Source organism: Rattus norvegicus, chromosome 12 (genome assembly GCF_036323735.1).
Source record: "Rattus norvegicus strain BN/NHsdMcwi chromosome 12, GRCr8, whole genome shotgun sequence".
Classification (NCBI taxonomy): domain Eukaryota; kingdom Metazoa; phylum Chordata; class Mammalia; order Rodentia; family Muridae; genus Rattus; species Rattus norvegicus.
In genome coordinates, this window is record NC_086030.1 from 6,192,121 (window position 1) to 6,213,773 (window position 21,653).

General features: G+C 46.9%; 1 protein-coding gene across 3 annotated transcripts in view; it reads left to right on the forward strand.

The window, feature by feature from the left end:
- The first annotated feature begins 837 nt into the window (after window positions 1-837).
- Window positions 838-21,653, forward strand: part of Arhgef18 (Rho/Rac guanine nucleotide exchange factor 18) — a 108,040-nt gene continuing 87,224 nt past the window's right edge. The window contains exons 1-2 of one of the 3 annotated variants that reach the window (XM_063271243.1): window positions 838-1,204; window positions 15,365-15,493. In XM_063271243.1, coding sequence (XP_063127313.1) covers window positions 15,383-15,493 — 111 coding nt within the window. In that variant the 5' untranslated portion in view covers window positions 838-1,204; window positions 15,365-15,382. 3 annotated transcript variants of the gene reach the window in all.

The window sequence follows — 21,653 nt, forward strand, 5'->3', positions numbered from 1 at the left end:
GCCCTGTGCATACCTCTTGCCTTCTATTTAAACCTAAATCTAATATCAGGTCCCTAAGGGTGGACTTGGAGGGGAGAGGTAGGAGGAGCAGGGGGCCTTTTGTTCCTCTTCCTTTCGGCAACACCGAATAAATGTGCCTTCTCTACTTCTCACCGTTTTCAGTTTACCCTGGGTGGCCTGGAACTCCCTCTGAAGGCTGGGCTGGTCTCAGATTCAGAGGTGCGCCTGCCTCTGCCTGCCGAGGGCTGGGATTAAAGGAGTGTCCCACCACACCCAGCTCCACTTACTTTTCGAGACTAGGTCTCTCACTGAAGCTGGAACACTGGGGTAGGTTGGGTGGCCTGCCCTCCCCTGGCATCCTCCTGTCTGCCAGCCCAATACTGCAGTTATTACAGGTGGTCTTACCACACCCTGACTTTCTTTAGTCAGTGGGGTGGGGACCTAAAATCAGGCCCACTTGCTTGTGTGGCAAGCACCTAACCCTGACTGACTTTCTGAGGATGTGTCGCTCAATCTGGTTTGTTAGAGGACTGCCAGGACTGGGACTCTAACCTTAACAGCTCTGGTGACAGTACACCAGTCGACAAACTGGCAGTATTTACAGCAGGAGACCAGACAGATATCAAACAGAAGAATAGCTGTTAGACATTTACAAGCACAGCATTCACTTCCACGTGTTTCCACGGGTCCACACGCCCACATATGTTTCTGTCCCCACATGTGTTCCACCGTGTGCCTTTCTAGAGACATGTGACTTGAGTGTCTCCTGTGTCTACTTGTGCACCCGTGCGTTAGGGTGAGGCCCTCACACTCTGTTCCTCTTCAACAGTTGGCTCCACAGGAAGCTATTGGGTGGGGGCTCGGTGTCACCGCTGAGCCTCCCCTCTCGACTCTCCGCTTTACTTCCCCATGATACCTACAGCAGGTACAGGCTGAGGGTGGACTCCCAGATTCTCACACCCCACCTCCGACTGTTCTCTACTCTCCTCGCTGATCCCTGATGCTGCTGCCTGCTGCCTGCCATTGACGAAGAAGAAAAATAAAAGCCGGTAGATGAGAAAGAGGAAATTGGGCAGAGTTTAGCCACTCTGTGGTTAGCCTGGCCCATGTGTCCCTTGAAACCCTGGCTGTGTGACATGGGGGGAACTTCAAGAGCTGTTAACAAAGCCAGTCACCTACTTGAGCAAGAATCGAGCTCCAGTGGGTGAGTAACCATCTTGAGGAGTGGTGGGTGAGAGTCTGTAAGGCAGGAGATTGACTCTAATAGCCATGACATAACCAGAAGAGAGCTGGGCAGCCATTTGCTCCGCAGAGATCAGTGATCCTAAAATGACCCTGGAGGGTGCTGGGATTATGGCTCCGTTGGTAGGGAGCTTGCTTAGCACGGGCAAAGTCCTGGGTTTCATCCCAGCACCGCATAAATCAAAGCTGGGTGTCGCATGCCTGTCAAGCATCCCTTGGGAGGTAGAGGCAGGAAGATTAGGAGTTTGTGGTTATCCTCAGCTACATAGGGAGTTCAGAGGCTGCCTGGTCTACGGGAGACCCATGCCGGAGTCTAAAGGAACCCTTTGTAAGCAAAGACTGTGTGGGGACAGAGGAAGCCGGGGATGAGGGAGGAAGTTTAAGCTCCTCTTCAGCAGGTGTCCGTGTTTTGTCTTGTTCTGTTTTGTTTTGCTTTTGAATCTGGGTCTCACCACGTGGTCCAGGCTGGCCTCCAACTCCCAGTGTCCCTACCTGTGCCTCCCCAGTTCTTATTTTTTATTTTTAAAATGCACGTGTAGCACCACACCATGGCTTGTCCTCTTCACCTTTCAAGGCATTGGTTCTGGGGTTTCCAGGTCTTCCAAATGGGGACCCCCCTCGGGCTGTGGGCCCTTAACCTTGAGGAGTCACTGGTGGCTCCCTTTGTGGGCCAGTTTGAGGAACCTCTCACAACAACAAGTGAGGTGGGAGGCAGGCTGCGGTTTTTACCAGGCACACCCAAGATGACAGTTTCCTGACTCCGTGCACCCCCCGGAGCCATGTAAAGTGGGTTTAGAACTGACCACCCCAATGGAGGTGGTGAGTTAGGTAGGAGACAGGCTTTGAATGTGGCCCCCATGGGGATGACACTCTGAATCACCCTGATTTCTGAGCAAAAATCCAAGTCGTACCCACCTTTGAGCACCCTCCTTGTGACCGTATGAGACAGTGTTTTCATGGGTCTTGAAGAGCCAGCAAAATTTTGACTTTGGGACCTAGGGAGATAGCACAGCCTAAGAACCTGGGTTCAGCTCCCCTGAACTCATAAAAAACAAAGCTTTGAGCATGGCGGTGCTGGCCTGATACCTCAGCCTTGTGGAGGCAGAGACAGGATCGCTGAACCACTCTACCCACTAGTTTAGCTGAGTTAGTGAGCATTAGGGAAAATCAGGGAAAGCCTGTCTCAAAAATAAAAATAAAAAATAAGGCAGGGCCAGTGAGACAGCTCAGCAGGTAAAGGCTAAGCCTGGTGACCGGAGTTCTAGCCCCAGGGCTATCATGTTGGGAGGAGAGAACTGACCCCTGAAAGCTGTCATCTGACCTCTGCACACACTCTGTGGATTTCGCGCACACATGCAAATTAATAATTAGCTAATAATTAATTATGTTTACAAAAACTGTGGAGAGCAATTGTGGGAGACATCCCATGTCAACTCCCTGCCCCACACGCATACACACTCGTACACATGCCAGCATGCACTCATGCATAGATCACACATGCATGGTCGACTGCAAGCTCCTTGGTGTATCTGGGCTGCACTATTTCTGGATCCCAGGTCTCCCCAACTCCTAACACGGAGCTAGGCGTGTGCTTGTGCTCAATCCTGTGGTTAGTGCTGGGGCATCATTTTGAATAGGTACGTGTTCGAATCCTAGCACCCCCACCTCTGTATAACTACAGGACCTTGTACAACCTCTCTGGGCTTCTATTCGAGCACCCGTGTGAGAGAAAAGTCCTAAGGTCACACACAAGAGATCGTTGACCTTGGTGCCTGGCAGGTTATAGTAGCTCAGAAAACATAACTAACCCCGCCTTTTCCTTTGCCCTGTGTTCTTGTGGTGAAGCCTTGCTTCCTGGGCTGTCCCCACTCATAAAATATGTATATGTCACAGACTTCCTGCGTTTTACCTCAAAAGAAAGCCTAGTGGAGTTGGAGGGGTAGTTTGGAGTTGGAGGGGTACTTGCTGTCCTTGTGGAGAACCGAGGTTCAGTTTCAAGCACCCACATGGGGTGGCTCACAACCACCTGTAACTCCAGCTCCAGGGAGCCCCGCACCCTTGTCTGATGTAGGAAAAACACATACATAAAATATAAAAGAAATAAATCCTTTTTCTTAAAAGGCTCATAATGTACCCATTTCTCAGCTAGTTCCACTGCGGTTGTCTGTTTCCTTTATCCACCTAAGTCAACCTAAGTCTAAAAATCCTACATAGCGCAAAGTATCCTGAAAGAATTGATATCATTTTTAATGACTGCCTTTATTGCCTTTTATGTTGATTTATTTTATTTTATTCATTTGTTTGTTTTAAAATTTGTTCTACTACATTTCTTTTTTTTGTTATCTTTATTTTTTTTTCTTTTCTTTTTTTTTTTTTTTTCAGGGGCTGGGGACTGAACCCAGGGCCTTGCGCTTACTAGGCAAGCATTCTACCACTGAGCTAAATCCCCAACCCCTTTTTGTTATCTTTATTAACTTGAGTGTTTCTTTCTTTTTTTTTTTTTTTTTTTGGAGCTGGGGACCGAACCCAGGGCCTTGCGCTTCCTAGGCAAGCGCTCTGCCACTGAGCCAAATCCCCAACCCCGAGTATTTCTTATTTACATTTCGATTGTTATTCCCCTTCCCGGTTTCCGGGCCAACATCCCCCTAACCCCTCCCCCTCCCCTTCTATATGGGTGTCCCCTCCCCATCCTCCCCCCATTACCGCCCTCCCCACAACAATCACGTTCACTGGGGGTTCAGTCTTGGCAGGACCCAGGGCTTCCCCTTCCACTAGTGCTCTTACTAGGATATTCATTGCTACCTATGAGGTCAGAGTCCAGGGTCAGTCCATGTATAGTCTTTAGGTAGTGGCTTAGTCCCTGGAAGCTCTGGTTGGTTGGTGTTGTTGTTCATATGGGGTCTCGAGCCCCTTCAAGCTCTTCTAGTCCTTTCTCTGATTCCTTCAATGGGGATCCCTTTCTCAGTTCAGTGGTTTAATGATGGCATTCTCTATTACATTTCTTTATGCATATGTGTGGTGTGCACATTCGTGCATGTGTGTAGAGGACTGAGAGCAACTTGTAGAAGTCAGTTCTTTCCTTCCCACCACATGGGTCCTAAGTATCGAACTCAGATTGTCAGACGTGACAGCACCTTCTGCCAACTGAGCCAACTTGCCAGCTCCGTGTGGTTGATTCTCAGGATTTCTTTTTGTGTGAGGGGTGGGAGCACATGAGTACAAGTACCTAAGAGGGCCAGAGAGGGAGTTGGATTCTCTGGAGCTGGATTTACTGTTACCTACAAGCTACCTGGTAATAATGCTGGGAACCAAACTCAGATCTTCTGGGAGACGCACGTGTGCACACACACATGCACACATGAACACATATACACACATGTACATACCCACATACACAGACATGCATACATACATGCACACGCATGCACATGCACACATGCACACAAATGCACACACACATAGACACATACATACATGCATGCACACATACACATATGCACACACATGCACACAAATGCACACAAATGTAACATACATGCATGCATGCACACACATGCACACACATGCACATGTACACATACATGCATGCACACATACACACATGCACATACATGCACACACACATGCACACGTGGAAGCCAGGAACGACTTTTAGGATTCAGTTCTTTCCTTCCGCCATGTAGGTTCCAGGGGTCCTCAGGCTTGGAGGCTAGAGCCATCTCACTAGCCCTTGTTTTGTCTTTTGGGAGTCATTTCACGTACCCATGCTGGCCTGGGACTCAGGAGTTAACCCAGGCTCTGTCTCCCAAACGCTGAGATTACAGCCACGCAGCACCATGCTCAGACATTAATTACTGATTAATTATTTATTACTGTCTATAGTTGTTAATCTCTGACTATGTCTAACTGAACTTTATCAGAGGTGTGTGGACCTGGGAAAAGGTTTGTACGGACCAGCTATCACCACGGCTTCAAGCAGCCACTTAGGACATTCAAATGCATTCCATGGACCGGAGTGATACTCCCTTGGTAAAGGGAAACACGTGATTGATTGACTCAAGAGTCATCAATAATCCATCAGTGCCAAACTAAGGACAAGCATTAAAACCATTCTGCTTTGGAACGGTTTTACCAAGAGAGAGACTAGATTTGAATTCTTGGCTTCTTTCTCCTTGTCCTCTGCCATCTCCTGACTGTCCGTTGTCTAAGTCTGAATTAGTGCTTGACTGTATGTTGCCCTGTAAGTCTGTCCCCACGTCTGTGTGTCTGTGACTAAGTGCTTTGCTCTGTGTGCATCTATTAAACTGCAAAGAAAGAGCCACAGAGGGACGGAATGGGGTTTTAGTAGGCAGGATGAAGTCACCTGCTCCAGCTGACTCGAGTAACAAACACGACTGGAGACAGACTTATCAGCCTGTGTTGTAACAAGGTTTCTTTCAACCTATTTGCTGTTTGACAAACTACTAAGCTGAGTCATCAAACATGAGATGTTCGGTCACATTCTGGTCCATTGCAGAGAGACTTAGGGTTCTCAGAGGTGCCCTCCTCTTCTTTTTCCTTTTCCTCTCTACTGTTTCTCTTCCTTCCTTTCCTCTTTCTCCCCTCCCCTCTATTCCCTCTTGTTCCCTTTCCAGGGAAAGATAGCAGTCAGCCAAAGCCAAAACTCGTACGACACAGAGAAAGAAGACCAGAAAGAGACCTTGGGGACTATTCTTGTTCTGGAGAGTGAGGGAGGGACTCAGAATCATCTTTGGTTTGGGGCAGAGACGGGATTATAGATAGTGCCAGGTTTACAGTTACTGTGGTGGGAAATCATGTACCTACACCACTATTCTGGAATTTTCTTTGGGTACAGTATTTCCTGAGTTTCATAGACTATTCATAGACTATTTTATTATGAGGGAGGGGACTATGTACGATGAGTTTGCCCTAATGTGAGCTCCGGAGAGTATCCTGAACCAAGTAGGCGGAGCCTGGCGTTTGGGGACATTTGCAATGAAGCTAAACGTGGGGCCTTACCACCAGGGGGCAGCACCTGCATGGACAAGCATAAGTGTGTCATGTACCTGCACATACACGGCTTTCAAAACCACCTATTTTAGTATTAATTATTGTTTTTTTAATAGCATACAAAGAAATGGTGTGCACTGTAAACTTTCCCGACACGCCATATTTTGCTTATTTAGATGTCCATGCCCTCTCAATCTATCCTCATCTCTTGCTTGACCCCTCCATTCCCTCAAATAGTTTCCATTTCTGTCTTTTTATTTTATATATATGCAGACATATTCAAATATATCATTACTTTCTCTTGACTTCCTCCTTTCCCTTGCTGCGACTTCTTTCTCCCCCATACTATCCTCTCTCCTCCCCCCTCTCTCCAATCCCCCCCTCTCCCTGACAGTTTTATGTAGCCCAGAATGGCCTCAAAACCTTATATAGCCTCTCTTTGTATTTTCACACACACACACACACACACACACACACACACACACACACACGTATGTATGTATCTGCTACTGCTGTACTTCATTCACTCGGTGATCTTCCACTCCATCCACTGTTCTATGGATGGCATAATTTCATTCTTCACAGCTAAATGACGTTTTCAGTCCACTTTAGCCTTGAACCTTTGATGTTCCTCACTCCACCTCCTGAATGCGGAGAGCCGCGCCGTCTACAGCCACTCCTGGCTCCACCTTGATGCTCAGGTGTGGGTCCACCTACACAAGTTGAAACTTGACCCTTAGGCTAGGCATGGAGGCTCACACCTGTCATCCCACTCATGAGGAGACAGAGGCAGGAGTGAAGAGGACGAGGAATTCAAGGTCAGCCTCTGCTGCTGTATAACGGTGTTGACCAGCCCGGAGAACTTGAGATCTTGTCTCAAAAAAAGTCAGTTGGTAGGAGTCTTGCCTAGCATGGAGGAAGCCCCGGGTTCTGTCCTCAGCACCATGTATGCTGGGTACGGTGGTGCACAAGTGCCCTTCTCAGAACCCAAGAGGTTAAAGGAGGAAGGTCAGGAGTTAGGGGTCATCCTCATCTACACAGTAAATTCCAGGTCAACCTTGGTTACTCGAGATCCTTTCTAAGAGAAAGTCTACATTCTCCCTCATGTGTCGATCCTATCCAATAATGCACATGGTGAATATGTAAGCAGCTGTAAGCGAGGTGCATTATAGCACTGATGGAGCAAGGGTGAGCTTATGTAATGAGGAAGGGCTTGAGTCAGGAGAAAGGATAAAGCTAGTGGTCTCTCCTCGTTTCAACCCCGCCATGTTTTTGCTGTTTCGTGTGTGGTAGATAAGTTCATGGAGACGTAACTGGTAGTGAAAGCAAATCCTCATAGCTTCAGGGTGGCTACTCCAACAGCACAGAATTCACGGAGAGGCACCAAGTGTGGCACAGGGTGGGTGTGGGTGTGGGTGGCTTCCTTAAACCAGTTGTGTGATCTTTTCATCTGTGAGTTAGTCAGAACAAAGTGTTTGCGGTTTTTTTTTTTTTTTTTTGGTTCCAAAAAATGACATTAAAAAAAAAAAAAAAAAACAAGAGCTAGAGAGATGATTTAGCAGGTAATGCGCTGGCTTTGCAAGTTTGAGGACCTAAGTTTGGATCCTGGGACCCAAGCAGAAACAGCTGAGCATTGTGGTATTTATAATTCCAGCTCTGGACAGTCAGAGACAGGCGGACAGACCACTAGGGCACACTTGTCAGCCAGCATGGCCTAATGGGCCAGTGAAAGTTACTGTCGCAAAAGCTATATGAACACTGAGCCTTAGGAATGGCTCTAAGATTGATTTTGACCTTCAAATGCACATTCAGGCACACATGTACACCACATACGAGACTCACACAATCATAAAACTGTGTGTGTGTGAGTGTGTGTGGTGTGCATGAGTATGTGTGTATGTATGTATGAGAGTGTATGAGTGTGTGTGAGTTTGTGTGTGCATGTGAGTATATGTGCGAGTGTGTGAGCGTGTGTGAGTGTGTGTGTGTGGTATGTGTGAGCATGTGTGTATGTGAGTGTGTATGTGAGTGTGTGTGAGTGTGTATGTATGTGAGTGTGTGTGAATGACTATGTATGTGAGTGTGTGTGTATGTGAGTGTATTGTGCATTTGAGTGTGTGTGCTAGTGTGTGAGTGTGTGAGTGTGTGTGGTGTGTGTGTGAGTGAGCATGTGTGTATGTGAGTGTGTGTATGTGAGTGTGTGAGTATGTGTGTGAGTGTGTGTGAGTGTGTATATGAGTGTGTATGTGAGTGTGAGTGTGTGAGTGTGTGTGTGCGAGTGTGTGTGAGTGAGTGTATGTGTTATGTGAGTGTGTGGGTATGAGTATGTGTGTATGTGAGTGTGTGTGTGAGTGTGTGTGTGTGTGTATTCTGTGTAATAGAGAACATTCACATTTTCTATGTGAATACCCTGTCAAACACACAATGAATTGCACATGAGCACAGAGACACAGACTGACAGACATGGCCAAGCTCCCCTCAGACGAAGGGTGGGCTTATCTTCTCTCAGGAATGTCTTGTTGGTCCAGAGTGAGTGGCCTCCTGGGTCTGGGCTGAAGGAGACCTAGAGGTGCTGAATCCTGCCTTGCCTGTAGCCCTAGAATCTGCCCCTCTCCACTGTTGCAATGTCTAGCCCTCCTCCTCCAACCAGGGCTCCCATAAGCTGATGTCTCCGGCAGGCCTTGGAGGCAGTCTCCGCCCCCCCTTGCTGGCAGCCCGGTTCTGGCAGGGATCCCCAGTCAAGCTTCTGCTCCCTCGGGGCTGAGCTGGACACCCTACTCACATGCATGAGGTACCCATGGCTGACTCGGTGCTCAACCACTCCTGGCCGGCTCTCTCCAAGCTGTGGCTGAAGAGATGGGCATTTAAGCGAGGTAAGGAGGCAAGTAGTGGACCGCCACCCAGGCAGAAACCCCACAACCACTGGCTTATCGTCCCACGGGAGGTTTCTTTCTTCTTCTTCTTCTTCTTCTTCTTAGCTGGTTGACAGGCTTTGCCCAAGTCAACCTCAGAGACCATGACCGCCAAGTTTTCCCAGAGCACGAAGGCCCTTCATGAACATTGGGGTTCCCTCTTTTCTCAGAGAAAACAGTTCCCCAATGCTCTGTGAGAAATTTACAGCAGGAAAATCCACCATATCGCCAGCTGATGAGCTCTCTTGGGGGAGCTTGGTAACTTAACATGGGTCCCTAGCATCGTCGGCTCCTGGAACCGCTACAGGACAAGTAAATCAGCAAGGCAGCTGATTCAAATGGGGAGGTTTGAGGGGGGTGAGGGATGTAGTCAATAGGGTGCTTGCCTAGGTTTCCTGAGGTCCCACCCTGGTTTGCTCTTGCTTGGCTGACATGCTAGCACTTAGGAGGTGGAGGCAGGAGGATCAAAAGTTTAAAGCCATCCGCTACATAGTTGAATTCAAGGTCAGCGGGGACTCCATGAGACTGCGTCTCAAAAAAGAAAGAGGAAAGGAGATTTTAAATTCTGAAGCATACACCTCCCTCAAGTGTGCACACTTATGCAAACACACAGTCATATACACACAGAGAGAGAGACACACACATACACACACTGATATACACACAGACACACACAAACACACACACAGAGACACACACACAGATATACACAGAGATACACAGAGATACACACACACACAAGCACACACAGACACACACAGACACACACAAACTGGCACACAGACACACACAGACAAAGGCACACACACACACACACACACACACACACACACAGGTTCATGTTTTTTCTAGGGTAACCAGGACCTTGGTTTAACAGCGGAGGGATTAGGTTCTTGTAGTACATTCCCTGTGGTTTGCATGAGCACTCCTTAGGAAGAGACCATCCTCATTCTCTGCTTCTTCCTTCCCTCCTTCCTCTTGTCCTTTGAGACAGCATCTCACAAACTCCAGGCTGACCTCAAATTCACTATGTCGTCAAGGATGAGCTTGAATTCCTGATCCTCCTGCTTTGAACTGACCATGGCACCCTTGGTTTTCTGGCCCTCCAGGCCTCCGTCTTCCCCTCACTGCTCCCCTGGTCAGACCTCCACCTATCCTAGCCACCCGCAGGTGTCATATGTTCCCTTGTTCGGAGTGTCATGTGCTTCCGTGGTGAAGGGACCGGGGTACACGAGAGTATGCCAGGTCATCTGATTCACACATTCTCTTGGTACCAGAGGACCCAGAGTCTGTGGCCTGGCAACTGGGGTGCAATTAAAGAAGAGTCATCAAGAGGGAGTCACTGCCCCTTATTGACCTTCCCTGGAGCTGGGCTCAGAGAAGCTCGGCAACTTGCTCACACAGCCAGCACATACCGAAGGAGCTGGAATTTGAAACCAATTCAGTTCTGGGGTTGCCTTTGTGATGGGTTCTGCTCATTAAGCAGAGCTGCCCGTGTGGGCAGTCCCAGAGCCAGGGAAGTGTACTAAATCCAACCGGAGTGGCAACCTGGGAAAATGAGTACACAGGGCACTGATCACTAAGGTGTCCTCCTGCAGCCTGGGTCTTGGGTCCTGGCCAGCCAGCTCGCCTTGTTTTTGGGTTCAGACAGGTTGAGAGTATGATTTGTAGGCCAGCAGGCAGGTGGGGGAGTGAACTGGAAGCTCTGACAGTGACTGCTACACCCTTTTATGGCTGAGGCCACAGGGGCTGGTGGGGGAGGATGCTGCTGCCCTTGGCCTGAACCTAGGCTGACAGACTGCTCATTAGAGAAAAGCCGAGGGTCCCAGTCCCTTAACCTGCTCAGGCCTCCCCTCCTCTAGCTTTCTTAGGTGACTCCTGTACCCCGTTTCTCTGGTCTTTAGTACTAAAGTGCTGGGGGTATAGACAACATGTGAGTTTGTGTGTGTGTGTGTGTGTGTGTGTGTGTGTGTGTGTGTGAGAGAGAGAGAGAGAGAGAGAGAGAGAGAGAGAGAGAGAGAGAAGGGGAGGGAGAGGGAGAGGGAGAAGGGGAGGGGGAGGGAAGGAAGAGAAGATGGGGAGGGGGAGAAAAATGTGCATGGGCCTCTGCTCACCTGTCTCTACTCTCAGATCAATGGGATTGCACGCATCCATGACTTTCTGTGACTTTTACACAGATACTGGGCACTTAGGTCCTCATATTTAGGAAGCAAATGCTTTTCCCTCAGCACCAAGAAGGGCTTTTTCATGCCTCTTTAAAACCCTGTAACTGACTATCTGGATCCCTCATAGGACCCACCAGGGAACTAATGAGGCTAGACCACAGAGGCAGACAAAATGTGAGAGATGAGTAAGACCTGCTATGTCCCTGTGCCCCAGGGTACAGGGGCTCTCTGCTCTCTTCCCTCAGCTACTACAGCATCCCCTTCTGCTCATAGTTTTTAAGTTATTTTGCAGTCAGTGAAAATACAGTGTTCTTTTTTAAAAAAAGATTTATCTATTTTATGTGTATGAGTACACTGTAGCTGTCTTCAGACACAACAGAGGAGGGCATCAGATGGTTATGAGCCACCATGTGGTTACTGGGAATTGAACTCAAGACCTCTAGAAGAGCCATCTCTCCAGCCCGAAAAATGCAGTGTTCTATATCTGCCTTCTGTCCCTTTCTGTCTGACCTCTGAGCCTCAGTCCTGCCCACTTGCATCTGTAAGACTCCCAGCCCTGGAGATGACCGTCTCCTGAATGTGTGTCCGTGTATCCCTCCATCTAGCAAATCCACCCCCCCACACCCCCAACTGTCCACCCATCTGAGTGTTCTTTCTTGCAGCCCGCCACCCAACCAGCCAGCCTGGGATCTAGCCAGTAAACTAGCTAACTGTCCTATCTGTCTTTCTACCTTTCCTTCAATTCATCCCTCCAGTCATCCTTACATCCAGTCTTTCTTTCTTCCATACAACCTGCCATCTAACTATCTAATCATCCAATAGACAGTTAACTATCTGCCATCCACTCATCTACTCATGTAACCATACATCTTCTATCTGACCGGTCACCCAGCCAAACCTACAGTCTAGCCAGCCCCAAATCCACCCACATCCTACCCAACTGCCCATCCACTCTCCTAATTGTCTATCTACCCAACCCTCTATTCCTTCACCTATCAACTATCCCTTTATCCATACATTTAACCGATGTTTCATCCATAAGCCATTTATCCATCAACCTGTCAAACCAACCATCCTGCCATCTACCATCTGTTCATTCATTCACATATCCTTCCATTCATTTATCTGCCTGTCTTTCCATTCATCAAGGTTTTAATCACAGTCTTCTCCCAACCCAGCAGAGCACAGGTTACCCTGCTAATTCTCTCTCTCTCTCTCTCTCTCTCTCTCTCTCTCTCTCTCTCTCTCTCTCTGTGTGTGTGTGTGTGTGTGTGTCTGTCTGTCTGTCTGTCTGTCTCTGTTTCTCTATATATAATATATTATATATACATATATATAATCATTTGTGTGTTATGTATCATGTTTCTGTGGGTGTGGAGGCTAGAGGTTGGCGTCAGACATCTTTCTTGATCTCTTTCTCTACTTTTTTGAAAAAAGGTTTTATGTGTAGCTCTGACTGTCCTAGAGCTTGCCCTGTAGACCAGGCTGGCCTCAGACTCACAGCGATCCACCTACCTCTGTCTTCCAAGTGCTCTCGCCACTGCCCACCTTTAAAAAGAAAGATTTCATTTTGATACATAGGGGTATTTGCCCATCTGTGTGTCTGTGTACCATGTGTTTGCAGTTCCCACACAAGCTCTAAGGACTGGAATTACAAACAGTTGTCAGCTGTTGAATGGGCTCTGGGAATTGAACCTAAGTCTTCTAGAAGAACAGCCAATGTTCTTAACTACTGCTCCATCTCTCTGCCTTAATTTTTTTTTCTTTTCTTTTTTTCAGAGCTGGGGACCGAACCCAGGGCCTTGTGCTTGCTAGGCAAGCGCTCTACCACTGAGCTAAATCCCCAACCCCTCTGCCTTAATTTTTGATGCATGGTCTCTTACCCAACCAAGAACTCACTGTTTCTGCTAGTCTGACCAATGAGCTTCGAGAATCCGCCTGTCTCCCCACCCTCCCCCGTCCCCTAGTGCTGGAGTAATAAACTTGTGCCACTGTACCTGGATGTACTGAGAATCCAAACTCAGATCTTTACACTTGCATGTCGGGTGCTGTTCTGACTGAGCCATCCGCCCTCCCTTGAACCCTTATTTGAACTCAGAAATACCTAGATTTAATCCCAATTCTACCTTGGACCAGTTTCCTGTGACCTTGGTGAAGTCATCTGCCTCTCTTATTTCATTTTCCACTCTTTGAAGTGAGGTATCAGAGAAGTGTGGAGGACACAAAAGAATAAAATCTGTACACTGAGCTCAGCCCTGCTGCCGGCATCAAGGTGGTGATCAGTCCAGCGGGATAAGATCTTTGCCCGTGATGCTAGGATATCCACTCATCCTGACAGCAAGATCACATGGAGTGTATGAGGCCTGAATGAGTCGGTCTATGACACCAGGATTAGTGTCTAACCTGATAACAGTACGAGGCACGTTGTATGACCAAGACTTTGGCTATGTCCATGAGACAAGGATAGAACTCGGTTTTTGTGACAGCAAGACAGCGGCTCAGTATATGATCCCAGGATGGAATACAGCTATATGATGCCAGGATGAGGCTCAGTCTGTGTACTCGGTAATACTGATTATAACATGACATTACTTACCTGTAATCACCTGGGAAATGGGTTTCTGGGCATGCCTATGAGGAAGTTACTATCTTGGTTGGATTAATCAGTGTAGAAAGATCCAGCCTCAAAATGGGTGGCCCCATCACCTGGGCTTGGGGAACTATACTGTCTAGATGTAGAACATAGGCTAAGGGCAAACACCCATTGCTCTCTGCTTCTAGCTTCTGCTGCCGTGACTGAACCTTGAACTGTGAGCTAAAGTGAACCCTTTTTCCCTTAAGTTGCTTTGGTCAGAGTATTTTATCACAGTGATGGGGAAAAAATTAATACGGTCTGTGATACCAGGGTCGGGTCTCAGCTCATGAGAGCAGCATGAGGCACATCTATGACACCAAAGTCATGGCTCAGTGTATGACAGCAGGGTGAGGGACTAGTATTCCAAGACAAGGCTCAGTCTATAACATCAGAATTAGGGCTCCGCCTATGATAGGAGGGTGAGGCATGGTGTATAACACCAAGATTATAGCTCAGACTATGACATTAGGGTGAGAGCTAAGTCTATGACAGTGGAATCGGTGTCCATCCAGACACCATCTCACAAATGAGGACTTGCTGACAGAGCCAGTGTCACCATGAATCTGCTCAGGTTCCTATCAACAAATAGTTTTAAGCAGGAAAGAGCCTCATCTGTGATTGATTAGAAATGTCTGCTACAGGCAAAGGTTAGGGAAGAGGTGGTACATTGGCTTCAAGGTCATTTAAAGATGTTTTTTCCATCTCAGCTCCTCCTCCCCTTCATCCTGCTCACTTGTCTCACTGCTGTGATAAAATACCTGACAAAAGCACCTTCAGAGAGTAAGGGATCGCTTTTCTATGTCTCTCTATCTCTGTCTTTCTTTCTGTCTCTGTCCCCCTTTACCTTGTGCTTGTGGATAACGATGTGAGCTCTCAGCTACTGCCCCAGCACCACTCCAGGCTCCCACCATGATGGTCGAAGACGCTAATCCTCTGGAACTGTAAACCCCAAACAAACACTTCTATTTTATAAAACAAAGTGGGGGAGGAAAGAAAGTAAGGGTTTATTCTGGCTCAGTTTAAGGGTGTCGTCCATCATGGCGGAGAAGGCATCTTGTAGGAGCTTAAGGCCACTGGCTACATTGCAACTACATCAGGAAGCCGGGGCGATGAATGCTGGTGGTTAACTCACTTTCTTGCTTTTGTTAGTTCAGGGCCACAGCTTTGAATGGTGCCAGCCAGAGTGAGCAGGTCTTCCTGTCTCAGTTAACCTAATCGAGATCATCCCTCTAAGGCATGCCTTGAAACTTGTCTTCCAGCTGATTCTAGATCCTATCGAGCTGACCATCAATATGAACCACCACACCATCCTCCAGGGCAAGCAGTGACAGGTACAGTCAAGTCCTAGCTTCCCTGTCCAGGAGGAAGTCCTAACTCATTTGTTCCTCTTTTCTGTTCAGGCTCTGAGCCCAAGCCGTATGCCCAGCCCTTGGACTCTGGAACGGCAGCTTCAACCACCAGGGGTGGCCATGGACCCAGGAAACCTGAGAATCCAGATTTCTTCTCAACCATGGAGGATGAGCAGGCAGGTATTAGGTGGGTGAGACAGGCAGGAGGTGATGGCCGTGCTGGCAGCAATATGCTCCGTTTAGTGCCGTGTTTCACTTGGTGCTCAAGAGACATTATTTCACAGAGCTCACCTGGGCTTGGCTAGGTCCAGGGTCTTCAAATGGCCCTCATGACAATTCTCAGCATTCTTCTTGAGGAAGCCTAGCAATAGAGTAAGGGTGAGATATTTAGGGCCATAATCCTAAGAAGAAAGACACCAAGGAGTGTCACCATGAATACAATTTCATTCCAGCTCTGCAGGGACAGACAGACAAATAGTGACTGTTGAGTCCCCCAGGGAGTTCATTTTAATAGCATTTGTCTGAGATCATATATTAGTCCATTTCCCACGAAAATAACAAAATACCTGAGTCTTGACTCAGGTAGGCTATGAAGGGAAGCTCCTAGATTTTCGAAAAGCACATTTCTTCTGTACCTATGTGTATGTGAGTGCATGCAAGCGGAGGACAACCTCAGCTAGCAGTACTTGGATGTCATCTATATTGGTTTCTGAGACAGAGCTCTCACTCACTCAGAATTTACCAGCTACTGTAGAATAGAAAAGTTGGCATCGAGTGTTCTGGGCTCTTGGCTGAAGAAACAACAGTTCGGCATGTTTATTATATAGAGTTGAACAGAGACATGGGGTTGTTGCGTTCAGCTGGAAGAGGGGGCAGAGCTAATATACACATACACAGGAGGCAGGGGTTTAGTATACACTAGGATCAGAAAGACAGATTTAGCTAATCTCAGTAGGAGCAGTCCCTGTAGGGAAGCAGACTTCAGGCTGTAAGAATCAAGTGAAGAATATTATGGTGGACATTTTCTGTATGTCCCATTAATACTCCTCCTTGGTCCCCCAAGAAAGGATGTCCAATCTCTCTGGAAGAGCAGGAGTCTTGTCACTGTAACCTTTGTGACTGTAGCTTTTGTGACTGTTGGCTTTCTCGCTGTTGTTTTTGTTACTGTTGCCTTGGTCACTGCTGCCCTTGTCACTGTTGCCTTTGTCACTTGCCTTTCTCACTTGCCTTTCTCACTGTTGTCTTTCTCACTGTTACCTTTTTCACTGTTGCCTTTGTGACTGTGGCCTTTGTCACTGTTGCCTTTGTGATTGTTTCCTTTGTCACTGTTGCCTTTGCCAGTGTTGCCTTCATCACTGTTGTCTTTGTCACTGCTGCCTTTACCATTGTCATCTTTGTCACTGTTGCTGTTGTCACTGTTCCCTTTATCACTGTTCCCTTTGTCATTGTTGCCTTTGTTGGTATGGCCTTTGTTATTGTTGCCTTTGTCACCGTTGCCTTTGTCACCGTTGTCTTTCTCACTGTTGCCTTTGTCACTTTTGCCTATATCACTGTTGCCTTTGTCACTGTTGACTTTCTCACTGTTGCTTTTATCACTGTTCCCTTTGCCAGTGTTGCCTTCATCACTGTTGTCTTTGTCACTGTTGCTTTTACCATTGTCATCTTTGTCACTGTTGCTGTTTTCACTGTTCCCTTCATCACTGTTCCCTTTGTCACTGTTGCCTTTGTTGGTATGGCCTTTGTTATGTGCCTCTGTCGCCGTTGCCTTTGTCACCATTGTCTTTCTCACTGTTGCCTTTGTCGCTGTTGCCTTTCTCACTGTTACCTTTGTCACTGTTGCCTATGTCACTGATGCCTTTGTCAGTATTGCCTTTGTCCCTGTTGCCTTTGTGATTGTTTCCTTTGTCACTGTTGACTTTGCCAGTGTTGCCTTCATCACTGTTGTCTTTCTCACTGTTGCCTTCATCACTGTTGTCTTTGTCACTGTTGCCTTTACCATTATCATCTTTGTCACTGTTGCTCTTGTCACTGTCCCCTTTCTCACTGTTTTCTTTATCACTGTTGTCTTTTTCACTGTTGCCTTTGCCAGTGTTGCCTTCATCACTCTTGTCTTTGTCACTGTTGCCTATACCATTGTCATCTTTGTCACTGTTGCTGTTGTCACTGTTCCCTTTATCACTGTTCCCTTTGTTGGTATTGCCATTGTTATTGTTGCCTCTGTTGCCGTTGCCTTTGTCACCGTTGTCTTTCTCACTGTTGCCTTTCTCACTGTTACAGTTGTAACTGTTGCCTTTGTGACTGTCTCCTTTGTCACTGTTGCCTTCATCACTGTTGTCTTTGCCAGTGTTGCCTTCATCACTGTTGTCTTTGTCACTGTTGCCTTTACCATTGTCATCTTTGTCACTGTTGCTCTTGTCACTGTTCCCTTTCTCACTGTTTCCTTTCTCACTGTTGCCTTTACCATTATCATCTTTGTCACTGTTGGTCTTGTCACTGTTCCCTTTCTCACTGTTTCCTTTATCACTGTTGTCTTTCTCACTGTTGCCTATACCATTGTCATCTTTGTCACTGTTGCCTTCATCACTGTTGTCTTTGTCACTGTTGCCTTTACCATTGTCATCTTTGTCACTGTTGCTGTTGTCACTGTTCCCTTTATCACTGTTCCCTTTGTTGGTGTTGCCATTGTTATTGTTGCCTCTGTCGCCATTGCCTTTGTCACCGTTCTCTTTCTCACTGTTGTCTTTCTCACTGTTGCCTTTCTCACTGTTACAGTTGTAACTGTTCCCTTTGCCAGTGTTGCCTTCATCACTGTTGCCTTTACCATTGTCGTCTTTGTCACTATTGCCTTCATCACTGTTGTCTTTGTCACTGTTGCCTTTACCATTGTCATTTTTGTCATTGTTGCTGTTGTCACTGTTCCCTTTATCACCATTCCCTTTGTCACTGTTGCCTTTGTTGGTATTGCCTTTGTTATTGTTGCTTCTGTCACTGTTGCTTTTGTCACCGTTCTCTTTCTCACTGTTGCCTTTCTCGCTGTTGCCTTTCTCATTGTTATCTTTCCCACTGTTGCCTTTGTCACTGTTGCCTATGTCACTGTTGACTTTCTCACTGTTACAGTTGTAACTGTTGCCTTTGTGACTGTTTCCTTTATCACTGTTGCCTTTGCCAGTGTTGCCTTCATCACTCTTGTCTTTGTCACTGTTGCCTATACCATTGTCATCTTTGTCACTGTTGCTGTTGTCACTGTTCCCTTTATCACTGTTCCCTTTGTCATTGTTGCCTTTGTTGGTATTGCCATTGTTATTGTTGCCTCTGTCACCATTGCCTTTGTCACTGTTCTCTTTCTCACTGTTGTCTTTCTCACTGTTGCCTTTCTCACTGTTGCCTTTCTCACTGTTGTCTTTCTCACTGTTGTCTTTCTCACTGTTGTCTTTCTCACTGTTGCCTTTCTCACTGTTGCCTGTCTCACAGTTGACTTTCTCACTGTTGCTTTTATCACTGTTCCCTTTGCCAGTGTTGCCTTCATCACTGTTGCCTTTACCATCGTCGTCTTTGTCACTATTGCCTTCATCACTGTTATCTTTGTCACTGTTGCCTTTACCATTGTCATCTTTGTCACTGTTGCTGTTGTCACTGTTCCCTTTGTCATTGTTGCCTCTGTTGGTATTGTCTTTGTTATTGTTCCCTCTGTCACCGTTCCCCCTGTCACCATTGCCTTTCTCACTGTTGCCTTTCTCACTGTTGTCTTTGTCACTGTTGCCTTTCTCATTGTTGCCTTTGTCACTGTTACCTTTGTCACTGTTGCCTTTGCCACTCTTGCCTTTGTCACTGTGGCCTTTGTGACTGTTTCCTTTATCACTGTTGTCTTTTTCACTGTTGCCTTTGCCAGTGTTGCCTTCATCACTGTTGTCTTTGTCACTGTTTCCTTTGTCAATGTTGTCTATGTCACTGTTGCCTTTCTCACTGTTGCCATCCTCACTGTTACCTTTGCCATGGATGCCTTTGTCAACAGCTGACTCACTCTGGATGTCCTCTTCTTGGTGAAAGAACGCCAACTCAGGTGGGGAGGTAAGGGAAGTAAATCTGAAAGGAGTTGAAGAAAGGGAATAAGTATGATTATTATAAAATTTGATTATTTTAAATTATTATAAAAATATGAGTTCAGGTGAGTCATTGGTAAGGTTTTTTATTAGCTTCCCATCACTGTGATGAGAAACCTGAAGATACACTTATTAACAGAAACCATTTATTTTGGCTCATTGTTCTAGAGGTTTCAGTCCAAGATCAAGTAGTCCCATTGCTAGGAGTGTAAACAAAGCACAAGACTCATGAATGAGCCAAAAGCAGAAAGAGAATCTTAGGTGAGGCTACATAATCCCTTCTTATAGCCTTCCTACAATGACCTAAAGACCTTCCATCAATTCCTGTTATTAAAACTTCCACCACTGAATAGCACCATTATAAGAATCATGCTGTTAACACCCAGACCTCTCTGCCAGATAATACTCACATTCAGACAATAGCAAGTTGTAACATCGATCATATCAGGACTTGTGTGGGAAGGAAAACTTGTATCTCAAAATAGGAAGGCAGAGAGGCTTAGGTAAGTCACAGTCAATAAAGTACTTGCCTTGTAAGTATGAGTTTGACTCCCAAACCCACATTAAATACAGACAGGAAGGAAGGAAGGAAGGAAGGAAGGAAGGAAGGAAGGAAGGAAGGAAGGAAGGAAAGAAGAAAGGAAGGAAGGAAATCTGAGCAGTGACATAGTTCAGTGGATAAAGCTGCTTTCTGCCAAGCCTGATGACCTGAGTTTGTTCTCCAGGATCCACATGATAGAAGGAGAGAACTGACTCCTGCAAGTTGTCCTCTGATCTCTACACATGTGCCATGGCTAACTTACACACACACACACACACACACACACACACACACACACACACACACACACACAATTGATTTATGTGAAGATAAAGCCTCTTATCACCAGCCCAATGGCCAGGCTTCAATCCCCAAGACCTACAAAGTGAAAGGAGAGTATAGACTGCTACAAGTTGCCCTCTGACCTTAACACATGGGCCATACGCCATGGCACAGAGGGGGTAGGGTGAGACTATCCTAACATTGGAGCTTTAGGAAGGTAGAGATAAACAAACCTTGAGTCTCCTTGGCTAGCCTGGGCTACTTGTTGAGTGCTGGCCAATGAGAGACATTGCCACAAAATAGCCAAAGTGAAGATCCCGAGTCTCTGAATCCCAGGCTGTCCTCTGTTGGTGGTCTGCATTCTGGTGCTATCACAGGGATCTATCTGTGGGGCCAGAGAGGCCAAAGAGTTGTGGCTCTCTGAAGGGGAGAGGGAGCCAGAGCAAGGCAGGCTGCCAGGAGCTATTGCCACAACAGACTGATTGGGCACAAGGGCCATGGCTAAGAGCCAAGACTGCCTTAGGCTGGAGCAGCTTCCAGCAACAAAAGCTTTGGGAGAGAATTCTCTTCCCCAAGGTGTTACAGCTCTATAAGACAGACACTCTCAGACGGTTTTTGATGAATTAACTCATGCACTTCATTCCTTGTGGGTAGGGTCTTATACATTTTGGAGTAGGTTGGGGTCTAAAAGAATATTCTTTCTATGAGCTTGGTCTGAGATGTTAGGGATGCCTCATCTGCATGTGGAAGGGCTTCAGGTGTTGCTCCTATATGACTCATTGTCACCATGGGGTGACGTAGACACGTGTTCCAGGACAGGAACCTAGTCAGGAGTAATTCTCAGATGAGAATTACTTGGGTTTCTGAATCTGCTAGGCCTTACCAAGTTTTCTGTCTGGTGGCATGGTCCACTGCACCACAGTCCTCTGGCTTCCACATACACATGTTTACACATTACTTACACCATTACACATACATGTACCTATACCTTCACACACAGATGCACCTACACCTTTGTATACATACTTGCCCCTGCACCTTCACACTCAGATGCACTTCTACCTTTACACACACACACACACACACACACACAATGGGAGTCAGAAAGCCTGGAGATCCATAGTCCCTTCCTGAGGCACAGTCCCAATGACCCCAATAACCACCAAGTAAGGCACTTATTTTTTCTTTCTTAAGGCAGGATCTCACTGTGTATCCTTGGCTGGATTGGCGCTCACTATGTAGACCAGGCTGAGCTTGTCTGCATGTCTACCTGGATCTTCCTCTCTAGTGCTTGGCACAGGCCTTATTTATTAAAGGCTCAGCCACCACCCAGCAGTGCCACCCTGGGGACCAAGCTTCTAATATATGATCCCTGTGGAGATGAACCAAATCCAGGCCACAGTGGATCTAAGGCTCT